This window comes from Neolamprologus multifasciatus, chromosome 5 (genome assembly GCF_963576455.1).
Source record: "Neolamprologus multifasciatus chromosome 5, fNeoMul1.2, whole genome shotgun sequence".
In the NCBI taxonomy this organism is placed as follows: domain Eukaryota; kingdom Metazoa; phylum Chordata; class Actinopteri; order Cichliformes; family Cichlidae; genus Neolamprologus; species Neolamprologus multifasciatus.
This window is the reverse complement of record NC_140443.1, coordinates 16,426,196-16,452,224: the sequence shown is the minus strand read 5'-3', so window position 1 is coordinate 16,452,224 and position 26,029 is coordinate 16,426,196. Positions and strand designations below refer to the sequence as shown.

At 40.1% G+C, this 26,029-nt stretch overlaps 1 protein-coding gene across 5 annotated transcripts in view; it reads left to right on the top strand.

Moving 5' to 3' along the window:
- The window catches only part of cacna2d2a (calcium channel, voltage-dependent, alpha 2/delta subunit 2a), a 173,090-nt gene that overhangs the window by 102,810 nt on the left and 44,251 nt on the right, over nt 1-26,029 (top strand). For 4 of the 5 annotated variants that reach the window (XM_085160110.1, XM_085160114.1, XM_085160112.1 and 1 more), the window contains 4 exons: nt 1,058-1,102; nt 5,926-6,064; nt 23,668-23,799; nt 24,033-24,090. In XM_085160110.1, coding sequence (XP_085016236.1) covers nt 1,058-1,102; nt 5,926-6,064; nt 23,668-23,799; nt 24,033-24,090 — 374 coding nt within the window. The remainder of the gene's footprint in view (nt 1-1,057; nt 1,103-5,925; nt 6,065-23,667; nt 23,800-24,032; nt 24,091-26,029) is intronic. The other variant, XM_085160113.1, reaches the window with a different exon arrangement.

Here is a 26,029-nt window from a genome sequence, read left to right as displayed (position 1 = left end):
GGGTGATGAGCGCTAGCTGAAAGAGAGGACCTGTCCATATAGATACATGTGAGTGTATGGGTGTGTTTTTGTCTTGAGATCAATAAATGCAGAGAGCACTTGAGAGATGCGAATAATTATGTACCAAACAGTACCAAAAGAGTAAGAAAGAGCCTAATAGAAACTGAGTAAATTAATCAGGTTGAGTACTCATTGTTTAAGACTTTGTACACCTGTGTAGAAAACTCTATTTCTCTGTCAGCTATCCTCCTTCATCAGACCATGACCGGCTCTTACAGTGTGGGCGAGGCGGTCACTAGGCTGCCCTTGAGAGTGCATCCTCAGCCAGCCTTTTCATGATAATGAGGCAGGCCACACGGACGCTGGGCGATACACGCAGCCCCTGCCCGCCCTCACGCCTGCCTTTGTGGGAGATAAGCATGCCATTTCACTGAAAAAGCACGGCGGGGAAGCTAACATCCTGGGAATAGTGCCAGGTAAAGGCTGAAAACTGAATCTGGGGCTTCAGCAGGTGACCACAAACTTTACTTGTTAATTAAGTAATGCGAATAAATTTTCATTATTTTCCTTTTCTGTTTCTTCCCTCCCACGAGAGCTGTTTGCCTAGACTGAAAACACAACCAGCAGAGGTTGATAAGACTCCCAGAGAGAGTAATGTTTTGAGTTTATTTTTGCTCACATACGAACCACTTTACTCCATGTTACATCTGAGCTCATGCCACAGCGCCACACAAGGGGACAACAGTTTCCACAGCACAAGAAACTGTTCCTATAGCGTCTCAAACAAAGCGCAAACATGTGCCACGTACATTTGCATCTTATTAACAAAAGCATCGTCCAGATGCAGCACATCCTACAGCTATCTTCTCACCTTCTCATGACATTCCACATCACACTACTCCTCTGTGTTCTGTGATGCTGATTATATTCTCATGCTGAACAGTGTGATTGAATATAACCATGAGTCTCTTTACCTTACCACCGCAGGTCCGGGCTGATATAGGCACTGCTATATCTTCTCTCATCATCTTTCTTTTTACTTTTCTTTTCTGTACAGGAGAATGCCATTTCATACTACGATTCCAAAGCGGATTCAGACTATGTGAGTACAGTACGGACTGCTACCCCCTCCCACACACACACGTCTGCCTGCCTTAAACCCCAAATCCCACCCACTCAACTTCCTACCCCTGCCACCGTGTCCTGCAACCCTACCCCATCCTTTCCCTTCTCGGTGTTGATGCACCCCTCCCCGCCTTCCCCTTCCTCCGGTCATAGGCCCCTGGGCTGTCTGTGTGCGTTAGCGAGGTGACACTGCTATATGGTGAGCTGGTGTGACAGAGCAGGGCTAGGCTGACATGCATGTGACAGTGATTTTAGATGTCCTCCCTCCAGTCTAATTTCCAGAGTTTTCTCCTTCCTCTGGACCACGATGGTTGTCAGACCTCTGTGCCCATCGAGACACCTCAGACCTAAACACGGGTCACATCGCAGTTTCATACAGTGGGAACAATTTCTATCACTCGTGCCGTTCACACTGAAGAATATGAGTGGCATTCAAAGAAGCAGAAAAGCCCAGCAAATCATTGGTCTCACCAGGCCGCCACTCTGGTTGCAGCCTGCAGTTCCTCCTCAGGATGGGGTGCACTTGGAGCCCGTGCCCGCTGATTGATTAAGTTTCAAGGAGGAGTGCAGAATCCTCTTTAGATCACCAAAGCAAAAAAAAAAAAAAGGATGGGAAGAGAGTGAGAAAGGGAGGCAGAGGAGCAATAAATCATGATGTGATTTTCTCTTTGTGCACGCCACTCCCTTGATTAATGACACAGCGCTTTAGGGCCTGTCAGCGCATCTAATTGGAGAACATCGGTCATCATTAACATGGCACGCTGAGGCCAAACCAGCGACACACCTCTGACCCCCACATCACCAAGTCCACAACCACCACCACCCCCAAAAAAAGACAGGATAAGTCAGGCAGAGGTCATTCCTCTCGAAAATCCCAACAGTAGTCCACCAGTACTCCCTTGTCTGAATCTTGATTCCTCCCTCGATGACTTTTTCTTTCAGTTAAGCTCCACTTCTTGAGTAAAAACCTTTTAATGATAGAGCAATGGGATGTTTGAAGACTGTTTTCAAGAATGGTAAGTAACTGGCAGGCTCTTTTCTCTCTTCTACACTGTACCCTGTTAACTTCTCCTGTTGTCAGTGTGCGCTTGATATAAATGTGGAATGCAATGATTCATTTTAAGTTAAAAACCGGTCATGTCCCAAAGCATGTCTGATGTTCATTCTAATGTGGAAGCTGAAGAATGTTTTATTTGCCTCTTTTAGATATGTTCAGCTATTGAGCTTTTAAAAAGCGAGTTTGTTTGGATGTGAAATAACACTGTGACTTTTGGGTCCCGTGTGGCCGTGAGTTAAAACACTTGTATCTTTGCAAAAACAAACAAAAGCAGCTCCCTCTCACCTCCTAAAAGATTATAAGATACGCTTCGGCAGAGAGCAGACAAAGCATCCCGGGTGAAAATGCAAATATTATTTGGACTGCGTGATCCCGCTTTCAGCACAATACTTATATCTGCCTGGCTGAAAAATATTGTCAATCATGTCTCACTAGGTTGTAATTTACTTGGAGGACAAGCATCAGACACATAAAATATATTATTAAAAGTGTGATTAGTGTAATTGTGACTCAAAATTGAAATGGTTTTTCACAGGTTTTCAGATGTGACGTGCAAATGCAAATAGCACTACTTGTTAAGTATGTTAAACATCTGTTTAGTGCTCATATTGTTGCTTTCTGTGAAGCAGCCATTGTTTAAAAGGATTATCTTAGTCTTAGGTTATCATAGTCTTTTTTTTTCCTCCACCTAAGCACTCTTTCCTGCAAGCACATACACGGGGTCACAAGCGGCATGTCTCAGGTTAGCCCTGGTTGGCTGAAGGTGAGATAGAAAGAAGCTTTAAAATGTCATCTCTGGCCTCTTCAGTCTTTAATGAAACCTTGAGAACGGGTAGATAAAATTAACAAATTGGGTAATGAATGGGGCAAAACAGGTGGTGGATGGTTGAAGAAAATGAACCAATCAGTCTTTCCTGTGTGGATTTATTCAGCTCCTAATTAGACACTGCCTTGGTTAATTATGATTGGGCTCTTCTGAAGAAAGGGGAGGAAAAAAAAAGAGGCTCCATGCCCGACATTGACAGAATTAGTGTCACACTGAGTAATAAACAAACTCACAGTTAGTGCTGCTGAAAAGCCAACATCCCTAACCCAATCAGGTTCACTGTTGTTTGATAGCCAAAGCTCAAAGCATTTCAGATTCACAGCGGAAACAATATGTTAAACTGACATGAATCCAGCAGACATCTATTTGCTATCAAACCCCTGTGTAACCAGTAATATTATAGTGTGATCATGCTTTTACAGTAACTAATTCTTATGTGTTTTCCTTCTTAGAAAATTGCCTCCCTCTTTAGCTTAGCCTCAGTTTATTTTCTTATGAAGTAGGAACATAAAAAGCCCCATTAAACCAGGACAAGAGGACAAAATTATGTGTATTATGTATTATTGTTGTTGCCTGATAGTGTAAGAATTGTGTTTGTAACTTTAATGAACTGGGAGTGTTTAAGAGAGAGACTTTGAAAAATCCTGGCACATGCCAATGTGGCTGACATAGGCGGTTGCCTGTGTCAGGGTTACAGTAACAACATTATCAACAAAAACAGGTTTTTAATTACAGTAATGAACATAGTGCACCCCCTGAACTGTCAGTCACAGGTTGACAATATGAAGGAATAAACGGTGCCTGCTATCAAAACTGATACATGTAATCAATGCACAACAACATGCACTCTATTCATGCTGCCAACTCAGTGACTTTTTTTTTTCAGGGAAAAAATACAAAACAACTCTGAACATCAGGGTTTTTCCACATTTCAGCTGCAGCACTGGTTAATTAGTGTTACAAAGAGCATAAAAAAGCACACACAAGCTTGTCTATAAAGGAATTAATCCTGGTTGTGGTTTTTGCTTACTGCTGTTTGTAGGTGTCTTTCTTTTGACAGTATTAAAAACCTGAAGCTTCACAGGGTTACCTCAAGCAGCAGGATCCATATTAGCACTGTGAAAATGAGAGAACTGTTTGCATTTACAATATGAATTATTCCAAAAGTAGACAGAATAGAATAGGGCGGGACTCGAAGCTTTTACAGACATAGTTCTTTTTACACCGCAGCAGAACTTCGCTATTTTATTACCAGTGGAGGTTTACTAAATTCAAAATATTTTTCATGTGAATTGTATTTTTATAAGTCTTTCCTCTTAAATTCAAACTCAAAATTTGTGGTAGACTTTATTCTACATTTGTTGTGTGCAACAGATCTTCAATATAACTAAACAGAGGAGGTAAACTCTCTAATATTAAAGAAACAATGGGTATAGGTGGCCTTGTAACAAAAAACATTTCATTGTGCCATGAGTTTAAGTTGAATTAGTAATTTAGTTAGTGAAACTAATACTCATTTTTAATTGAATTTTTTTGAGAGGTCATTAGTTTTAATGTTTAACTATTTTAAAAACACAAATAAAGTAGAGGTCTATGGGTTAAATATCATATGTGCAAGCATACTGTATATTTTTCCTGTGCTATAATATATTATTTATAGTAATGAAAACTTTCCCCTGAGCTGGGGAACAATACTCACGATACTCATCGTCTCTTCTGCTGTCTTTCAATGGGGCTTCAGCAAAGCTATCGCTCGGCTCATTCCGACAACAGTTTGTAATTGCATTTTAATAGTCAATTAAAGTGTGCCCATCAATCAAATTTTGCTCTGGACGTTGGGTTTTGATTTAATTTCTTCAAAAAAACAACCTTTTTTTTTCATGTCAGATCCAATTAACACGTGCTGCTTTATCAAAGCGATGCGATGTGAAATGCTGCTCTTTGGCTATCTGAATGCACGGAGAATGATCTGAGATGTGAGTTTTTTGTTTTGCAAGCATTAAGTGAATGAAATCAAATGAAGGTTCACTAATAAAAAAGGAATTAGAGAAGCACGATGCCTGAGTTTGCTGAGGGTTACTTCTGTATCACAGGTTGGTGCATGAGTACACATAAATTCCATATTTCTTTTTACTTTGTAGCAAGGAGTCAACCACGTTGACTTGTCAGCTTTACCTGTTTTTTAGGAGTGCATCTAACAGGGCTTTAGAGGGCACACACAGTAATATCAGATCAAGATGAGCTAATAAACAGAGTTAGGCAGCAGGCTTATATCTTGTTTTTTCAATTTTTCACAACCTAAAATCTCTTCATCCGGTGTTAACAGCGACAGATTGTACTACAGTGATAACTTATCAGATAAAAAGCTCAAATGTCAGTTTAGCTCTTTTTTTGATATTCAGGCTCTCTTTGATATCTAGAGTCCCTAATGTAATATGTGTCAAGCTTTCTCATCTTTACTCTCGGTGCTGAACACGCTATAAGGTAGAAAAATTAGATGCTAATTATTTATTTCTTTAAATGTTAAATGTTCATCGGTGAGAGAAGCGAAACAGCGCTGCTCTCATTCGTCCTGGCGGTAAACTAAACAGTGATTAAGTGGTGCTAGGTGCTAGTTATTGTTGGGGTTAATTTGTGCGACACCTCATGTGTCTGAGATTGTCATCAGGAGTACTAATGAGTGCCTCCGTTTGGTGTCTGCGCTAATACCTGCTATTGTTCTACGAGAACAGAAGCATCTAAACCAGGAAGCAGACAATAGGTCCTGTAAAACCACAATATGTGAGGTGACAAAATACGGTTCTACACTAGCGTGTTTCTCCATCTTTTTCCTGTCTGTTCTTATTTGTGTTCTCACTTAGATTTGTGTGTGTGTGTGTGTGTGCATGTGTGTGTGTATGCACATGTGTGTCTGCAGACTGAGGACGGGGAAGAGGAGAATCCACTGGAGACTTCATCGTCTTTGGAACTGGAGTTTGTGGACGATCCCAATTTTAAAAACAAGGTCAACTACTCTTCGAGTGCAGTCCAGATTCCTACAGACATATACAAAGGCTGTAAGTTACAACTTTTTTTGCTGCTATTGTTTACATTGTTGGTATGTGTGTGAATGGCCTGTGTGAGATGGTGGTGAAATGGTGAAAAGGAAGGCAAATTTGTAACACTGAATGCACCTTCGGATTTGCACAGCTGCCAGCAGCTTTCACATATGTGCTGGATGCACCAAAAGGCCTGTTTTTCATGGTAGCAGTGGGTCACGGATAGATGACAGTCTGTTTAACTTGACCTCTCTTCTTTTTCTCAGCATGTTAACACAATCTCTTCCTCCTCCACTTTAACACACTAACATGATTTTTGATGACAGACACTCCCTCACACCAGATCTGCACTATTATTTTTTTTTTCCTTTTGTCATGAGTGGGCACAGTCCCCCCTGCTCATGGACCTTGCCCTTCCTGCTTGGCACTGTCCTGCCCTGTAGACATAAACACTCTCCTTACTCTGTCGCTGCCAAATGGACAAAAGCGAACACGCGTACCTTCCGGGACTCTGATTTCACTTGGCATGCTCCCTCTGTTATCCACCTCTAACCTTTTGGATATTCTATGCCTGTCTCTTTAAAGACTCAAAAACCACAGCATGTGCAGACAGACAGCCATTTTCACAGTGGCAGCTCCCCCCCCCCCCCCCCCCCCTTTTCTGTTATTGTCTAGCTCTTCACTGTCTTTGTTGAACAGGCAGTATATGGCACCTGTCTGTAACAATGCCCTCCAGCTGTGTCTCCAGACAAATCTTGTCAGAATTAGACACTCTTGGTTCAGGAGGAGATGTCAAAGGCCACAGCTAACTCACAATAGAGCAATCAGGCCTGCACATTGTTCCCGGAGCCATTTTGTTGCAGCTCTGGTTCCCCTGACTGAAGATATGAGTCAGAGAATAAAGCCCTCTTGATTGAGGCTGGTGGAGACTACAGGAGTAGAGCGGTACTGTGCACAGAGTTAGTTTTTGCTCCGCTGTTCTGTGGAAAATGTTTACTATTAATGTTGTTTAGTTAGCTCCCATAGTGCGGTCTGCTGTGCAGAGATTACCAACTGCAGACTTTGTGGCAACTCCATTATGAACATGTGTACTGTGTTTTAGCTGTGGATAAATAAGTAATTGAAAAAACATGTTGTTAAACAAATGTGCATTAATTCTTTAAAAATGTCCTGGAATCAGTCTTTAGATACTAAAGGTAGAGCTTCCTTTAGCTAATGTTAAAAAGTAAATTCAATCTGCTTGATCTATAAAATCCTTGCAGCTCTTAGAGCAGGAGTCTCCATCTAATATTACATCGTGGGCCACACCTTGTAAAGCCAAGTGTATATATATGTATATATTTGACACATGAGGTTTTTTGGTTTTTGAGACATTTTTTCCCCAAAAAAGCCAAAAGAAATTACACAAGCAATAAATTGCAAAATTGATATATCATATTTTTTATTGATGTAAGTTAGAACTCATATATTTGAATTACCATTATTATTTTAATTTCATCAGAAGAGAAGTTTTCATGGTTCAAGCTTGAAAGTGTTAATTGGACCAGACAGGACAGTGAAACTCTCCTTTCTTACAGTGTAAAGACTTTTAAATAAACATTTAATCTCTCAAATATCTTCATATAAAAAGTGCAATTTTGTATGTCTCAGTTTTTCGACATGACAAATAAAATTACTGAAAAAGTTCTGGCAGCTCATTGCCCAGACTGCATTTAAAGTTTGGTTCATTCACAGAAGATAGAAGAAGTTTATCTATTGCTTAACTGCGTTGGTGTACTATGAATGACAATAGGTGAAGTCTTTATCAACAGTAAAAGCTGTAAAACTTATCAAAATACCGCTAACAGTTTAAACTTCCTAACTGGCAGACCACAGGCAGTAAGGATGGGCGGACATGTCTCAGCCTCCACCACTCTCAGCACTGGAGCCTTCCAGGGGTGTGTTCTGAGCCCCCTGCTGTACTCTTTGTACACATATGACTGTGTGGCCACTACCAGCTCCACCACCATCATCAAGTTTGCTGACAACACCGTCGTGGTGGGCCTGATCTCTGATAACAACGAGACGCCCTACCTGAAGGAGATTAGGAATCTGGAGAACTGGTGCCAGAGGAACAGTGTTGGGACTAACGCGTTATTAAGTAACGCGTTACAGTAACTACGTTATTATTGTGGTAACGAGCACGGTAACTAGTTATTATGCCAAAATCAGGAACGCGTTAGTCGTTACTGGGATTTAGATAGGGTCGTTACTCGTTACTTCGTGTGGTGGCTATCGCGGAGCTTCCACAGATTCTGTAACATTAGCAAGTGTTGGAGGCCAGCAGGTGGATGAGGGAAAGGGGACGCAGAAGGAAAAGAGACCCGAGGCGGCCGCCGGTCCAAGTGTGAACTGAACTACAGGTAAGAAGTTATGACCTGCAGTCTATCTGGGTCAGATATAAACCAAGTTTAGGTGGAGTTTATTTTCGTTATTCTGACTTTTTCCGTACTGCGTACTAGCTAGCATGACGGAGTTTCTATACAGCTGGGTGGGTGCTATGAAGTTAATGATGAACTTTATTTTGTTCATAAGTTATTAGAGTTGCCAACCGTCCCGTCTGGTATTCAGAGAAAATATTACGCGTTTCTTATTGAGGTGAAAAGGAACAGTTTGTCCCGTAATTCAGCTACAATGAAAAAGGCACAAAGCTGGAGTTATTCTGTGTCTTTGCTGCACAGCTGCCTCTTCTTCTTTCATTCTGCCCCCTCCCTCTCCCGTTTCTACTTCAATCATGAAAACTGATCAATGATCAGCTGATCGGCTCTCTTGTTTGTTTATCGCCCACTTTGCGCCAGAAAGTGGAAACCAGCCGATGTCACGTTAAACAACAGCAGCACGTTTAAGCTTGATCAGCTGTTGTTAGAATTTATTTAATATTAATTTCTAGGATCAGCTGATGTTTGCTGGAGCCACAGCTGCAAAAAAGCTGCTGGTCATGATATCGGTTTGGTTATCTGGTGAGAGGGAAACATGAAACCAGGAGATGTCCTTACTGAATCATCAGAGCTGAACAGGTGATGGAGAAACAGGTTTACCTTTTAGGTGACATGAATGAGTTGAAGGGAAGTTATGAACTGTTTCTGAGAGACAGATAACCCCAGGATCCTTTTTAGGTAGCTGACAGCTGGTAACTGTGCAGGTGTGGATCTAGCAAAGTTTTGCCAGGGGGGCAGGTAGGGCATTAACAGGGAGAGGTGGGCACAAAGAAATACTTTTCTTTCTTATTCTCATTTAAAATGTCTAGCTTTTAAAAAATAATTATCTGAATCTTACAACAAACGATTGATAGATTGATGCATATATACCATCAAAACAGTGAACATCACTGTCACAACAGCGTTTGTTTTCATTCAAAGGCTTTATGATTTTTCCTATAATGGTGGGCCGGTCTCTAGTCAAAATGCCCGGGCCGATTTTTTGTCCCTGTCCAGCCCTGTATGCAGCTCATCTGCAGTCTGGTGTTACCTACATCTTCCTATTCAGAAGGCAGAATTTCCGAGTTCTGAGTACAATCAAAGCACCACGACTGCAGTTTTCATGTTGGATGTAAAAGGCGCACATGACGCTGTGACGTAGGCTAGAATCATGGCAGCAGTCAATGACGGTCCAGGCGTGGGATTTCTCTCGTGGAAATATGCACATTATCTTTTCCTTTCTATTGGTAGGTGGCACAGTGCACTTGTGGCAAGTAAGCAAGCTAGAAGACTGGCAAAGTTATGGAAGCAACACATTAACAAGAGAATTCTGAGTAAAACCAAAGTTACTTTCCCTAGTAACTAGTTACTTTGAAAGTAACGAGTAACTTGAAGTAACTGAGTTACTTTTGATAGAAGTAACTAGTAATGTAACTAAGTTACTATTTTAAAGTAACTTACCCAACACTGCAGAGGAACAACCTCCTTCTAAACGTCAGTAAGACAAAGGAGTTGATAGTGGACTAGGGCTGGGTATTGTCACTGATTTCTAGAATCGATTCAATTCCGATTCACAAGGTCCTGAATAGATTCGATCCACGATTCGATTTAATTCGATTTGATTCTGGGAAATTTTGACAGTCAGAAATATTATAATTCAGATCAGTGCATTTACATATTTTTGTATCTATAAAAAGGAAGCTTTGGGAAGTTTTGCATTTTGCATAATTTTAAAAAGTTTAAATTGGTTCAGAAGCCTGTTGAATGGCAGAAATTAGGTTTTCTTTTCGGAAGAATGTAAAAGGGAAAAAAAAACAGCGGCCAACAGCGCTGTAAACAACGGTAGACTTGCGTAACAAGCAAGCGAATATTGAAGAAAAAAGATCTTTAGACGGGAAACTGTTCTTGAAGTACAGAAAGAGAGAGAGAGAGAGAGCTGTGCATCGTGGTGGAAGCAAAACAGTAAAAGTCAGAGGGAATTCATGACAATGTTTATGTGAAGCGTAGTTTGGAGATATTGTTTGGAGAGAGATCAAACTAACAGCTTTAGAATCAGCGCAAAAAGGGCGTGAACACAAAGCACGGACCCGCCGACAGATCAGAATCAGCGAGCTGTCGGCTTTCAGCCCCTACTGTGAGAAAGGCGACATCTAACTGATTCTGATCCGCTGTGTGTTTAAGTCTTTGTGCAGAATCCATGTTCCTGCTCTCATTTACTGTCTTAGCTGTTTGGTGGTTGTTGAAATTTTGTGAGATTTCACCAGAGATTCTGGCATTTCGGGCAAAATAAATTTATATTAAAAATTCAGGATTTTAATAAATCGATTTTACGTTATCCAAGCCAGAATCGATTTTAATCGATAAATCGATTATAAAAACCCACCCCTATAGTGGACTTCAGCATATCGCTTCAGATGAAGCTGTGGAAAGTCAGATCAACCAGCTTCTGACAATTTAGAGACACAGCTTTATTGATTTTGACACTATTGTCTTAAATAAGAAAACTAAAACAGAAAAAAATGCTAATTTGTGTTAATTAGTACATTGTTTGACCCTTCTGTGCTGCTGGCAAACTGATGTACTTAATCACAATAAGAAAGTTAAAAATAAATAGTTTATGTGGAAAAAAATGGGCAATTTTACCCTGTTGCCAGGTGATTGCTAGGTATGTATAAATCAAAGCTGAGTTAGTGTTAGCGCTGTGAAATTAAAATGATAAGATGTTTTCATAAAGTGTTGTAGCTGCATAAAGGCAATTTATTGGCGTATACAGATATAATATATATGTATATATGCTGAGTACAGATGAAGTCCTGACAAAAAGTTTTTACTTTTTGAAACGAGGATCAATCTAAAGGTAAAGTGTGTCACACGTGAGCACAGTTCAACACTGTATGCGTGTTGGTGTAGTTTCCTTTTAATGTGTGTGTAAACTATCCACATGTATATGTATGAGTAGATGACTACCGAGCTGGTGGAATATTTTAACTAACACTTAAAGGAATTTACATCAAGTTTTTATGATGGCTCTACAGAGACGGTCAGAGTGGATTGTTATCTATATGTCATGCTCTGCTGTGGTCCTACCAGTGGGAGCCTGCAAGGTGCCTTGGATGTCTGAGGAAACTAATGTGGGCGGTTTGTTGTCCTCTGGGTCTGAAGTGTAGAAGCATTGTATGTGGGTAGATTCAGTACTTATTTCTCAGGGGAGGCCAGAGGAAAAAGAAAACACTAGGAAGAACAGTGTACAGTCCAAAGAACAGCATAATGTTCAACAGTTGATCAAAGATAGTGTGCTATTTATTAGCATGCATGCTCTGTGTTGTTGAAGTAGCTTGCTTTGATTTGCACACATTGTTAATGCACTGAATAAATTGACTATTTTACAGAAAATTGCAGTTTGTATTCTCTATTGCATCCAAATGGGTGTCCTTAGAGATGGACTTTGAGAGAGGTGTAGATAGAAGAACAGATAGAAGGAAAAGAGGTGAGAGGAGAAGAAACACTTTAATAATAGAAACCATTTAGTGAGGGAAAAAAAGAATTTTCTTTCCTTTTTTTTATTGTGATCCTTTCAGCAAGTAAATGAGGCGAGGTATGCGTCTTGGTTTGATTTGTCTGCTAGGCCCCATGTCCGTTTATTGAGATTGAGAGTGTTCCCTGAGCGCAGTAATGAACCATTTTATGATTCATTATCCCGCTGCTGATTCCTGCTGCCAAGTCTGCAAACTTTCTAATTAGCTTAGGTCAAACATTCATACAGTTTTCTTCTAATTATCATTGCCTATTACAAAATGGACATCACAACACAACCACTGAGGAATAAAGTGAGGTGGCTGGCGTTGTCCATGGAGGAAGATGTTGCAGAAGTAGTGGGGCGATGCAGGGAAGAAGGGCTCTGGGAACATAATCTCACATAACAAATAAGCACAAATATTGATTAAAAAATAAGTATAAAAGCAGTGAGCGGATATATGCAGGGGTTAAAGAGGCCCATAATGATCCAGAACGACTTTTGACACCTTCACATAACAAGCAATTAAATCTGGTAGGTAGGTTCCTGCATATTACTGGTGAATGAATGAATTTTGCGTGTGCTGCAGCCCAACATTGCTTTCAGAGATACCCGCTCAGTAATAAGAAAATAATGAAATGATTGCATTTTTTTTCTCGTCCCTGTGATGTGTTCATGGTGCAGATGCAGAAGTTGCGGTTGCTGTGCTTAAGCGTCTAGCTAGCTAATGAAAAGGTGCAAACATCAACAGAGTACATTTTTCTAAGTGGCAGCTAATTTCAAACTATTCGCACAGCTCAACTAACATCAGCAAACACGCAAACTGTTTCTGTGCTGTCGGTCACAAAGATGTGTTGGCGAGCTTTGTTCTGTGTAGGGGTTAGAAAATCAGCAACAGAGCTCATGAAACATCTGCTTATATGCTGAAGGCACTTGGCTAAATATACAAAGAGCAGTAAATAAAAGTTGATCACAGACTCACAAAAACAAGTTATTATGTGACTTATTCCTTACTAATTCTTTTCCCATGCTGCATTGCTTTCCCACCCACCCCTCTCTCTCTACATAAATATCTATCTATTTATACTATTTATAAATAGATAGATAGACATCTGTGTTCAGTGTTGCATGTTGAAATTTGAAATTATAGGATGTTATAAATGAGACTTTTTTTTAAATTGTGTGTAAATGTGTGTGTATTGTACACATAATTTGGGAATACATTAGTGCTAGTTGGAGAATAAGCAGCCACTGTTCCCAGCAGGGAATAAAGGAAACCACCACTGAATGTGGGAAGGCCTTTCATGAAATTTGAAGTTTAAATCCGCCGCATGCTGCTTCTTTTCCAGCAGCCTAACGTCATCTTGTCAGTTTGCTATTGTAGTCAGGCACAGTCACAAACTTGGTTATTAGAAATGAATGGCTACAACTGGCTGATTGTGTGTGCAGATGAAAGAGCACAGCTTAAATATTCTGCATGGTACGATTAACCCTCCCACCCCATCCTCCACACACGCACACACACACGGACACACCATAGCCATTGTTACCACCCCTTTCTATACTTGGTTGTCCACCGACTGCTTCATTCAAAATTGCAAATTTTGCTTTGCACTCAACCAATATTTTTTCTAAGTACGCCATACTTTTTAAGGCGGATTTTCTACCATTTATGCAGCCACTGGCTGCATTGCAACCTTCTGGGTGTACCCAACCTGAAATAACAAATTGCTTTTATCAACTACAAAGGCGAGAACAAAAACCTGGTTATAATGAAGGTTTCTTCCTGTTAAAAGGGAGTTCTTTCTCCCCAGTGTCAACGAGTGCTCGCTCATAGGGGATTATCAGATTTTCCCTATAAGATAAACATGTCAGGTGTGTTGTACGATGTTTTTTCTCATCTGTTAACTGTGTCAGTATAACAGAGAAATAACCATACCTGCTTTTATTCCATCAGATTTTTTATCTTTTGTCAAAAGAAGCAGATTTCCCTAATATTTGTTATTTCTAGTTATGTATTTACTAATTTTTATTCTGCAAATTCTGCTTGGATCAGCTGGCTGCTATATTTGTGGCATTTCAAAAACATGTTGCCAACATTGCTGAGTGCCCTCTGGTGGACAATCTATGCAATGTCAACACTGATAACAGGGTTGAAGGGTGTTTTTCCCCCCCCATTTCTCCTTTATTTAATTTAACTTTGCTTTATGTTAGGATGACACTTTTCATTTATCAGCCTTTATAAATGCTTTTATGAAAAGATCAGTAAATGGCTAACATCGTCAATAAAATCAGCCCACTGATTAATCGATCCACTTCTACTTGAGATCTGAGCACGCTGTTGTTAGCGTCAAAAATAAGCGAAAGACCCACCTGTGCAAGTTTGATTTTGTTTAGTTTGGTCTCTTTTAGTTGTTGTAGCTACACATTTTTATCTATTTTATAGTATGCTGTGAGGCACTCTATGATTTTTCTTCTTGAAACAAGCTATATAAATACATAAGACTTACATTACCTCACAGTCTAAAGCACCCTTTAAATGACTGCAGTTTTTAACTTGCACTGTATAAGTAAAATTTAAATGAACTGAATATTTGTTTTGCACACTAATACATTTCTGTACTTCTCAGACTCTGAAGTAAAGTGCCTTTCTTAGACATCAACAGAAATTATCCTTTGGAGAATATTCAGGAATAGTATAAACTATAAACGATGTGCAATTGACAACATTTCCTTAGGTATAAAATTTAACAGGAGGAATTACAAAACTCCTAGTTTTTTGCCTGAACTAGCTTCTTCTGCTCCTCACTGTTTAAAAGTTACAATACACTAGTCTGTGGTTAGATCCGCTCTGGAAAGTGATCATCCTGTTCACCTCTGCAAATGACAAATTTCACAGAATGTGTATAATTTGCAAACTTTAATGTGCATCAAATATATAGAAGTGAGCATCAATGCAAAAGAAATATTTGTAAATACCTGTCAGTCAAACTGCTGCTGATGTTGAAAATGAACATGAAGACGTGTATATGAAAGGGTCATAGCTGAGTTCTGGCTTAATTTTCTTCAGAAAGGAAGAAGAAATAATAACGACCCCTGTTTAATTTTGTCTTTGCGTCAGACAAGTTTAAATAAAAAGCTACATTTGTCATCTTAAAGCAAAAAACTATCACGCTTGAGATTTGCCTCAGTTAAATGTAAAATGTCATCGCTGTCAGTGAGAAGTTATGTGTGTGTGTTTGTGCACATGCAGTACATGCGCTCTTTATTTGTTTCTCACGCCCCAGGTTCCTTCCAGTAGAGGAAGCTTCGCTGTCAACTTGCTCACACCACACTGGAGATCAACTCAGCCCCTCTCAACATCAAACCAGATTTAAATGTGTGGAAAAGAGCAAAAGTGATTTGTGGGGGGAAAAAAGGGAGAAAGTGGGGAAAAAAGAGGAAGGGATTTAAAGTTAAAGCAAAAAAAGAAGAAAGGCGTATAAACACTGCGGGCTCTATTTTGTTCCCAAATTTACAGGCTCCGTCTCTCGCTCTCTCTCCGCCGACCCCTCCTCCCCTCCCCGATCTCACCCATCCAAACCCTATAGTGTGTGCCCATTGAAGGGGCACTATCATTTACCTGCACACTAATTAGAACAGTCAGCACAGCAAACTCCACTTCACTCACCACCAGGCTCACAAATTACATTTCATGTGTTTGTTATTTACTGCTCTTCTTTAATTAGAAAAAGTATTTGGAGGAGCATTCTTGAGGTACGGTGAAATGTTTTCCTCTCCCCCCTGTCTTATTCTCCATACTGAATAGTCGTCCCTCCTCAGAGAAATTCTCTTTTGTTTCACTCTCTATAGGCACTTTCAGACCAATCTTTTTATCATGTCTGCATTGCATGGGCCAGGGACCATTGTGGTTCTTGAAACTGTTTTTAGATTCTTTTTTTAAGGTCCTAACATAAAATAGGTACATTTCCAGCATAAGAGTAAATTTAAGCGATGCAGGTGTACTGTGATTGGTCCATTGGGGTATATTTACTGCTCAAAATGCATGAATGCAGCAGCAAGAATAAGTGTTTTAAAAAGTGTTAACCATATTAAATGACTGCACACAGCACCTCTTAATGTTAGCCTTAAGATAAGAGCAAAAAAATGAGCTGACAGTGAAGTCAGGCTTTATTGAGATATGACAGAGGACTCATCACAGTAAAACAAAAATCTTAGCTGTCAGTTTGCCCAAATTGCTGCTAGGCATCCACTACACATTAAAGCAATGTAGAGAGAAAATGAAGAGGCTGCTTTACTGAAAGATTCAGTCACTGAATCTGGTTACCAAGTTGACTTTGTTATACTTGAATTTTATAGTACCCCATATCTAGCAACCACTTCACCATACAAGTTTTTTTTTAATTTGGTGAAAATATTGTGTTTACGCTGGTTTTATTTAGCTTTTTGGGTTTCTGCATGATTGTGTCTTTTGTAAAGCAAGCCTTCACCCACTGTGTTCCTTTCTTAGGGTCTGCCTTTGAAAAGAAAATAGTATTTGGAGCTACCATGAAGTACCTTCAATTTATCGTTTTACTAAGGTCATGCATGGGGATTGGAAAAAAATATTTTAGCTGATGATCTTGCAAGCTCAGTGGTAACGCTCTGTTTGCACCAGCCACTCGATGGCTTTTAATCTGCACAGAACTGTGAACAGAGTGTTGCATCACTGTATCTGGAGATAAGTATGGAGGTCGCTGCAGAAACAACAAGAAGCAGTCTGAGAGCACAAGCCTCCACCAAGGAAGCTCACCATCTGGGCAGTATTTACTTTTAAGTTGCCATAACAATCAATGGCAGTAAGAATTATAGTTTTAATAATTCTACATAGGATTAGGATTAAAACTTTGGCCTTCAGATCATTCTATTGACCTTGAAGGAGAGGTTGAAGAAAATGGGATATGATATTTTAAATTTTTATGCGGTACTTGTGGGGCGATTGTGGTTCAGGGGGTTTGGAAGTTCATCTTGTAACTGGAAGGTTGCCGGTTTGATCCCCAGCTCTGTCTGTCTTGGTTGTTGTGTCCTTGGACAACACAGGGGGCCGATGGCGCGATATGGCAGCCTCGCTTCTGTCAGTCTGCCCCAGGGCAGCTGTGGCTACAACTGTTTCTTGCCTCCACCAGTGTGTGAATGTGAGAGTGAATGAATAGTGGAATTGCAAAGCGCTTTGAGGATCTGAAAAAGCGCTATATAAATGCAATCCATTATTATTATTATTACTTTCTCTATATTGACTATGCACACCACATTTGAAAGAATCATAGCTTCTAAGTTATAAGGCTTTTCAAGGCTTTGTCAATTTTCAACCAATAAGTTATTAAGTCGACCCTGAAAACCTTGGTGGATATAAACCAAATCTTAACAGATTGTTAACAAAACGCCACTCTACATGATAAAAAGAAGGGACAGGAAGAAAGCAGGAGAGGGGAAGGAAGAAAAAGGGGGCATATGGAGTAGCAATTTGGGTTGACAAGACGAAAAGCAGGAGAAGGCAGGTGGTGGATGCATCTGAGATTACCTTGAACTGTGCTGGAAGCTTTTTGTTTCTCACTTAATGTACATTTAGTATGATTTTTTATTACGTGCTCACTGTGAAGTCTTGAAATTATTCAGCAATATTGTTTCTCAGCATACACATTGCTAATGAATTTTGAAATTGAAACGCTTCAAAAATGTGAGCACGACAAATAACATTTTATTCATCTTAATTGTTTTGGTATGAAAACAAAAAAGCTCACAGGTGGATATCTGAAAGTCTAGAGAAAAAACAAACTATTCTAACAATTTTCATGGTTCAAACCCATTCTTACAGCTTCAGCTTTTACAATTTAGTGAAATATCTGAATACATAGTGCGTAAAAAAAACAAAACAAACATATTTATATTTTTCTTACATCTTAACCCACTAATATTTACATGCATATCTCAGTGTTTTGCTTAATGAAAACAGTCTACAGAGAAGCATAACTAAAAACTACAAAAAAAGAGGCATAAACAAAAGCAGGAACATGAGAAATAAATGGTTAACATTTAGAGAACAGAGGCAGACGAGCAGGCAGAGAACACATTCACCCTGAAACTATAATTTAAAGTGGAAACGTCAGGGTAACAAGACACAGCTGAACTAGAAGATGAGACACAGGGCAGTACAACTGATTGCAAGATACAGTTAGAAGGTGAGCAACAAACTAAAGCAGGAAGTAACTGAGAGTAACTGAGTAATGCAGCAGCATCAGACCCACACTGACCGTGATATAGTACAAGGGTGGGCAAATCCAGGCCTGCAGGTTTTAAATGAGTCCTTCATCCATCACAACTGATTTAAATGGCTAAATTACCTCCTCAACACGTCTTGAAGTTTTCCAGAGGCCTGGTAATGAACTAATCATTTGATTCAGGTATGCTGACCCAGGTTGATATCTAAAACCTGCAGGACACTGGCCTTTGAGGCCTGGAGTTGCCACCCCTCATATACTAGAACACTGGGAGGGTATATAATATCTTTGTTTAAATTGGGTGTTAAATTAAAATTTAAACAAGAACTAAAAGACTCAGAATACAAGTTCTGCTATAGCTGGAAAAGGCAAAATAATAAACAAAATCACAAGGAATTAAAACCCAACTAGATTAGCGAAGTGACTGAACAAAATCTCAAACATGAATAAAACAAAGAGCAAATTTCCAGAAGCTCAAAACCCTGCCTCCAAAACACAGGAACCATTCACTAACATTTAGTCGCTCTGTTTAAAACACAGAAATATATAATGTTCATGGTCATGACGGCGTTGATGGTTATGGCTCTTCAGAGGGTCTCGGGTAATAGATTTAGCTCCATTACAATTATGGATTTCTTATAAGGCGCCACTTGTGTTGCTTGATGATATACTGCAGGTCATTTTTCTGCTCTCTATGCACAGCAGTGGCGCAACGACTTGTTTCTGTAATGTTGGATTAACATAGAACATAAGGGACATATTGTTTTAGATGTTTTTTTGTTTGTTTGTTTGTTTATCACAAGTACATCACGGTGAGTAATGTGTGTACTTGGAGTTAAGGGGTGGGGTCACAGGATCGAGGTGGGAGGAGATGAGGAATGATCTCACACAGAGATGCTCCATAAATCCCACTCATAATTGTTTCCCTACTTGGTGTGCAGTCTTGCTCCATAAAGGGGGCAAAGCCAAGGGTGCTCTAAATGTCAGGGGAGCGGTGCGCTGATGAATTACCTTTTAAAGATATCAGAGAGAGGCGCATTTCATGTGAAAGATGAGGCCAACACAGTCTTCTTAGGCCCTGTCTGCCTGTGTGAGCATATTTCCCCCCCAAGGGAAATTTGTCTTTTTATCAACTGTCCAGAGAAGTCACAGCATATCCTAACTGAATAAATCAAAGAGAATTAGTTTGCTAGCTTCTCTTATCTGTGATGTGCCTGTTTTTCTGCAGAGATCACCTGCAGATGTGGGTAAATATGTGTGTGTGTGTGTTTGCCGAATTGGCCTGACAGTAGCGATGGCTCAAATATGAATGGTTTAGTTTCAGCTGGCAGTGTGAATGTACTGCTCTGTCTTTTTTAGAGGAACAAGACTGACCAACAGTAGGGTGTAAACAAAAACGCATACATAGCTGCTGAGTTAGCATGCTTATATGTGTGCAAAGTAAGTACTAAGTAGTACATCATGTGTTTGTGGGTGTGTTGAGCAAAGTCCTGTACATCTAAAATGACCAAATAAGATAAAACATAGGTCAGAATGACAGAGTTTAAGAAAATAAATATGAGACAAAACAGTAAAAACAACACAGATTTAAAAAAGGTCACAATTCCTTGTGATTTAATAACCAGAGTAAACCAGAGTTCAGTTACTACCTTGATCTTTGTCGAGGCAGCTGAAACGATGCTAGTTTTAACAGAGGTCACCGGATGTCTCGTTGCCCTTGGCCTGTCTGGGACAGCTATCATTACAGAACCGGTGCTTCTTCAGATAAGAGCACCAGGACTTCACAGCACATGGGCTGCCGCTGCAGTAACCTGCTGTGATAGCTCATGCTTAAAGGATAATACTTTTTACACATTAATCAGATGGCTCTTTGACCACAGAGTATTGCACGGCACAGGTGAAATTGAAAAGCGTGGTTTGGTTCCCTGATAATCTCCACGCAAGTATCAGTAGAATATAGCCACTGGTGTCACTGAAATGCTTCGGAGTCTTGGAAGCGATGGCAGCAAGTTTGAAAATACATGGTTATAATGTCAGACATACTGCGTGTCTCACAAATTTCGCTCTCCGCTTTAATCTCTCTGGCTCTTCATACCATCTGGATTCTTGGCAAATGTAAACACTGAGTTATGAGAGACAGAACAGAAAGCTCTTTTGCTTTCTAATTCTGGTAGAATGCAATTTATTTTGTAGCAGGCGTGTTAGTGGCATCATTCACAAATGAATCATCAAAATAGCCCCCCACACACACACACACACACACACACACACACAGACACAAAATAACTGACAAGGCATGAGAAAATAGAGTCCTCTAATACAATAATGTGCATAAGTCTTGAACCAACCCTCAATTCTTTATATTTTGCAAGGAAAATGGGAAAGAAGTGCATTGATTGATTGAAACATAGCTGATCATAAATGGAAATACAGCATATACGGCAAAAACAGAGCTTGGAAGTCAGTACTTAGTATGACCACCTTTGTTCTTCAGCACAGCCTGAACTCTCTTAGAGAAGCTTTCTGGTAATTTCTTTAAGTAGCTCCAGAAATAGTTCCCCAGGCTTCTTGAAGGACATTCAAAGCTCTTGTTTAGATGTTGGTTGTCTTTTGTTCTGTTCTTTCCAAGATCCCACACTGCTTCACAAACTCTCTGAGGAGGCCAATCCATGGCTGATAGTGTTCCATTGTGTGCTTCTCTATCCAGATATGCTTTTACTTTTGCCTATCAGATGCTATCCAGATGGTACTGCATGGTGGATCAAACTCCAATGCCATCAATTTCAAAGATCCCTGTTTCTTTCTTTTCTTAATCATCTGTTATTTGGTTAACACTGGTTCACCTCTTGTTAGGTGGCTTTTTGTGCCTGAATGGTTCATAGGTCATTGGCTTAACAAAAAAAAAAATAACAACAACACAAAAAACAACATCCGTCTGAAAATGGTCATGAACAAGGACCGGACTGAAAATGTATGGAAAAGCAGCCAGTTTAAAGAAGTGTAAAGAAAACCTTCCTGAAAGCCTGTTACTGTTACTTAAGACCATTTTGAACATTTTAAAAATTACTAAAAAAGTCTGACTCCTGGAAGCAAAACGTAAAGACATGCATATATTAGGTATGTATCAAAATATTGCTGAACTCATACCTAATAACTGAACCTCTGAAACTGTGTTTAACAACGTCAAAGGTGATCCGTCATTTGTTCTTTGCTGTTACACGATCTAAAAATAAACCGAATAATCAGTTCTTTGACCTAAATAGTGTCTTAGGTTTTCAATTTAACAGTTGAACATCAAGTTTGTTTTGGGTATGTTTTTTTCCCTCTGCCCCCATGGGCGAGAAATTGCTTTCTTTCTTGCTGTGAAAGCAGCCAGTCACTCGTGTTAATTTTCGTGTTTCTTTCCATCAATCACCCCCCCCCCCCTCCCCCAAATGTGTTTTTATGTTTGTGCCCATTTGCAGGGCTGCCTCTATCCTCTTCCATTCTTCTTTTGTGTTTGTGTCTATGAATTTCGAGAAAAAAAGCATGTCGAGGAGCTCCCTTTGGTGATGGCGGCAATTTGGCTTTCATATCCTCCAAACATTGCTTAGTGCTGCTTTATGGTGTGTGTGTGCGTGTGCGTTTTAGGATGCAGGATACAGGTTGTTTTGAGCCACAATTTTAAAAAGACTTTGGCAGCTTTCAACTAAAAGCAATAAACAGTGTTATATTTTTCTATAATGTGTGACAGCTCACAGTAAAGGAGGTGAGAAGTGAATGATGGAAGGCTAGTGTCATATTTCTTACCTCTTAAACTGACAGGTTGTCAAAGACTGAGCAGTAATTGAAAAGCATGGAAAAGTGGATAATGATGGTTTATTTGTGTGAAATTCAAACGTGGGGTTGAGAAAAGCTGGACTTGTCGGTTCAGGGGCTTATCTAGCTTTGGTTGGCTGAGTAATTAAATCAGAGAAGCGAGTGAAGTTCTCCTCAGCTCAGTGCCTCGTCTTGTTTCCTCTTTAATCAGGTGGCTATTAAACCTCTGATTGCACTCCCCGTCTTCTGACTTCAGCTTAGCTATTAAACACAGACTGAAAGCATTTTTTTTTTTTTGGCTTATGTGTGTGTGGATGCACATTGCGTCACGCAGGGATATGCACGAATGGAAAGCATGATTTAGATCACGAGTGCAAGCAAAACAACGACAGCGTAAAAACAACAGAAGACAGGCGGAAGCAGAAAAGATGCGCGTTTTACACTTGCGTCGTGTTCCTCCACCTATTGTTGACTAGATGATGAATGCTTCTTTCCACAGTTATAAATCCATTTATGTCTGACATGTGAGATCTATGACCTTATGCTTCAGCTCAGAACACGCGCAATAATGCATCTGGTCGTGCATGCACAAGATTTACTTTACTATATAAAGCACCTTGTGATTTGGCACTATATTAATAATGTTGACTTGAATAGTCTTTTTCCTTTTACCTGTTTCTCCTCTCCAAATAACCAAGCACCTGTAAATCCTCTAACACCCTAATGGATGTCTGCAGAAACAGTTTATGGGCCCCTATTATCAAACATTCATCAGTTGTTTCTTTCTCCAAAACCTGCTAGTGATAGTATGACTGTACGACCTCCTCCAAGGTCATATCAGATCCTTCCCCTGCCCTCCAAAGAAGATTTCCCAGATTAGACTAATTCCATACTCAGACGGCGACCTCCGGCCAAGCCGCCTGCATACATGCATTCTTGTGTTTTAAGCTTTCTTTGCTGGTGTGGACAAGGTTGTTCAGCAAGAGAGTTGACCTTTGGGTTCGTAACAGAGAAAAGCTGCTGTTATGTTACACTCAGGTCCACTATCTTTGCAGGCAACAGCCATTTCTCTGGTGTTGTTTTCACCTTGTGGGTCTGTCTTGGTACGTGTGTCATCTGAGTAAAACTTTATCCAGGAGACACCTGCTGAAAAGAGAACAAGCGCAACTGTGTTTTTGATTCCTTTGTAGAAATCTGTGTTTCTGTGGGGTTTTAGCACTGCAACCTTGCAACAGACCATAACAAAACTATGGAGAGCAGAACTTGACCCCTGAATACCTGCAAATCATGTAATCATGTAATAATATATAGTATTGACAAGTGACTACTTTTTTTTTACTCAGAAAATCAGCATGCCGAGAGTTGTGTGACCCCCTTAAATAATGGGGTCTACTTACATCTTTGTATTTCTGCAATTTGATGAATAACAAAGCCTTTGGTGACTGAGTTGCATCTATTGTGCACCAAAAAATGCAAAAATCACTAAAAAAAAAAGGGAACAAATCACTGTAACGCTGAAGCCTGCATAAATATCTGTTCCAATTAGTCATAATGAGTCTTTTTCCCATGTGCTTCGCTCTCTGTGTTTTCCCCCAGCCCCCGTCATCCTTAATGAATTAAACTGGACCCAAGCACTGGAGAGGGTCTTCATTGAAAACCGTAGGGAGGACAGCTCTCTCCGCTGGCAGGTGTTTGGGAGTGCCACGGGCATGACACGATACTACCCAGGTAGGCTGCAGACTACTGAGTCAACAGTGATGCCTCAGTCATAACTTACTGCATGATAGAGTCTAAATTGACCTTAGGGCTCCTCAGCTGGAGAACATTGCCAATCTCTTATCAGATGGCTCTACTGGTAACTTGATAGAGAGACTGAAATTATGATTACCTTGATCTAATCTGATCTGAAACATCCTACAGTGCACTGGATGGGCTATAATTTGTTTTCTTGTGCTCTCTAGCAACTCCATGGAGGGCACCCAACAAGATTGACCTATACGATGTCCGCAGAAGACCATGGTAAGTGCCCTCTTTATAGAGAACTCCTGTCCACAAGTCATTATTTGCATGCTTTGTTGCACTATTATTAATGCCTGCTGGCCTTTTTAAGAAGAATAGGAAAACAGCTGCCTTTACTTAGAGCCAGATATGTAAGTGGTGAATGCAAAAATTGTATTATTGTCCTAAACCACTGCACAGTGTTGCACATAAATAATTTGGATCATCATTCAATGAACTCAGCTCGGGCCAGCTGAGCGGGAAGTATTCCTGCTGTATAAACAGCTTTTTCCTGTTAATGAAAAAATGTAACTATTTTTAACGTCCTCTAAATTCTTAGATAAAGTTGTTATACTTTGAAATTTGCAGGGTGTTCCATCTTTGTATTGAATTTGAGTGCTTACCAGGTGAGTCCCACTGAACATTGAGGGGCAAAGAGTTTGCTCAGGTAACTCCTAACCTATGCAAAAATCAGCAGTAGCAACAGAGTGAAATTAAAAAGCTTTGTATGACAGCTTTACTGGCATACTATCTTAAGACTATGGCAAATTGTGTTCTGTTTTCAGCCTCTACACACACACACGCGCACACCGTAACCATTTTCACATTTTAATTTGTGTGATATAACAGAGGCAGCGGCCTGTGTCACTTCACTGCATATGCCTTTTGTTTTTATATTGAAAATAATCTGTGGTAATTTCATCTTCACAAGCCTTATAATTATTTGCTCGATGAAACAGCATAACCTGTGATTGCATTTAAAATGCTCTTCACAACGTAGCACACTGTGTGCATTGATGCAGCTATTATAAAAATGCTCGAAATACCCCGTTTGAATTTAAAAAGGACATAATTTTCAGAGGATTTCCCTAACTGGCTTCACATGAAGAAGAACAAACAGAAGAAGTAGGAGTCCTGTGCTCAGCTCAGAGCTAAGAGAATATATTTAACTCAATCAGATCGTTGACTGTTTCCAGACTTATCACAGTAGTATACATATAGTAAGGAGCATATACGATGCCTTTTCTCGAGTGTAATGGGTGCCCACTTTGACGTGTGTTCTGTGTTCAAATGCTAATACCTATACAGAGTGATGAGCTGGACAGAAATAGGCAGCGTCGGGCTAAACACCCACCCGCCCGAGCTTCCTGTCCACCCCTCGACTTTCTGTCTACCTGCCACTGTCACATCAGCTTTGTGGTAGCGCTGGCTGTTGCCTGGTTACAGGTTGGAGTGAACTGGACATAATCATGACAGCAATGTTGATTAGACCTGACCCCATTTTCCATCTCTGTCTTCAGCCAGCTCAAAGTGAGTGGCTGTTTGAGGTCAGGCCAGGCTGGCAGACGAAGTCAACAAGAACTACCTCAGAACTAAACAAACGCCAGCGACCCTTTCTATTGTGTTACTGTTTATATGAAACTCAATATTCCACAGGTAATATCTTGAAATTTATCCGAGTCTGACGATGACTCAGGCAACAGCCTCGATCTTCTAAATGAAATGAAATGAAACATAAAATCAGTTACTCGTTTCATGTGGAGTTTTAAGGTCCCATCAAGGTTCAGTTTATTCATCCGTGAAAACTGAGAGATTACTCTGCACCCATCCTGATCAACAAGTGCAGATTGCATCAAATAAACACATCCGGTGGCTCGTAAAACTATTCATATTCCCTCAGACAATTATTACTACTGTATTTGCAAGTAGTCAATTTAAAGCTGAGTCTATAGGATGTCTCACAAAAACGCAAACAAATAGAGGCCTGTCCCCAAATGCAGTCTAGGGATCATGTTTACTGTTCAGTTCCTCGGGTTGTGTTTTATTTATCTTCAGGCTACATGAGAGAACCAAGCCATGATGCTGTAAATGCAGTCTGTGTTAGCACAGGTAGATCTGCACATGCAGAGAAACTCGAACTTTCTATTAAAGGTGAGTCATGGCTTTCTACAGAAAAAAA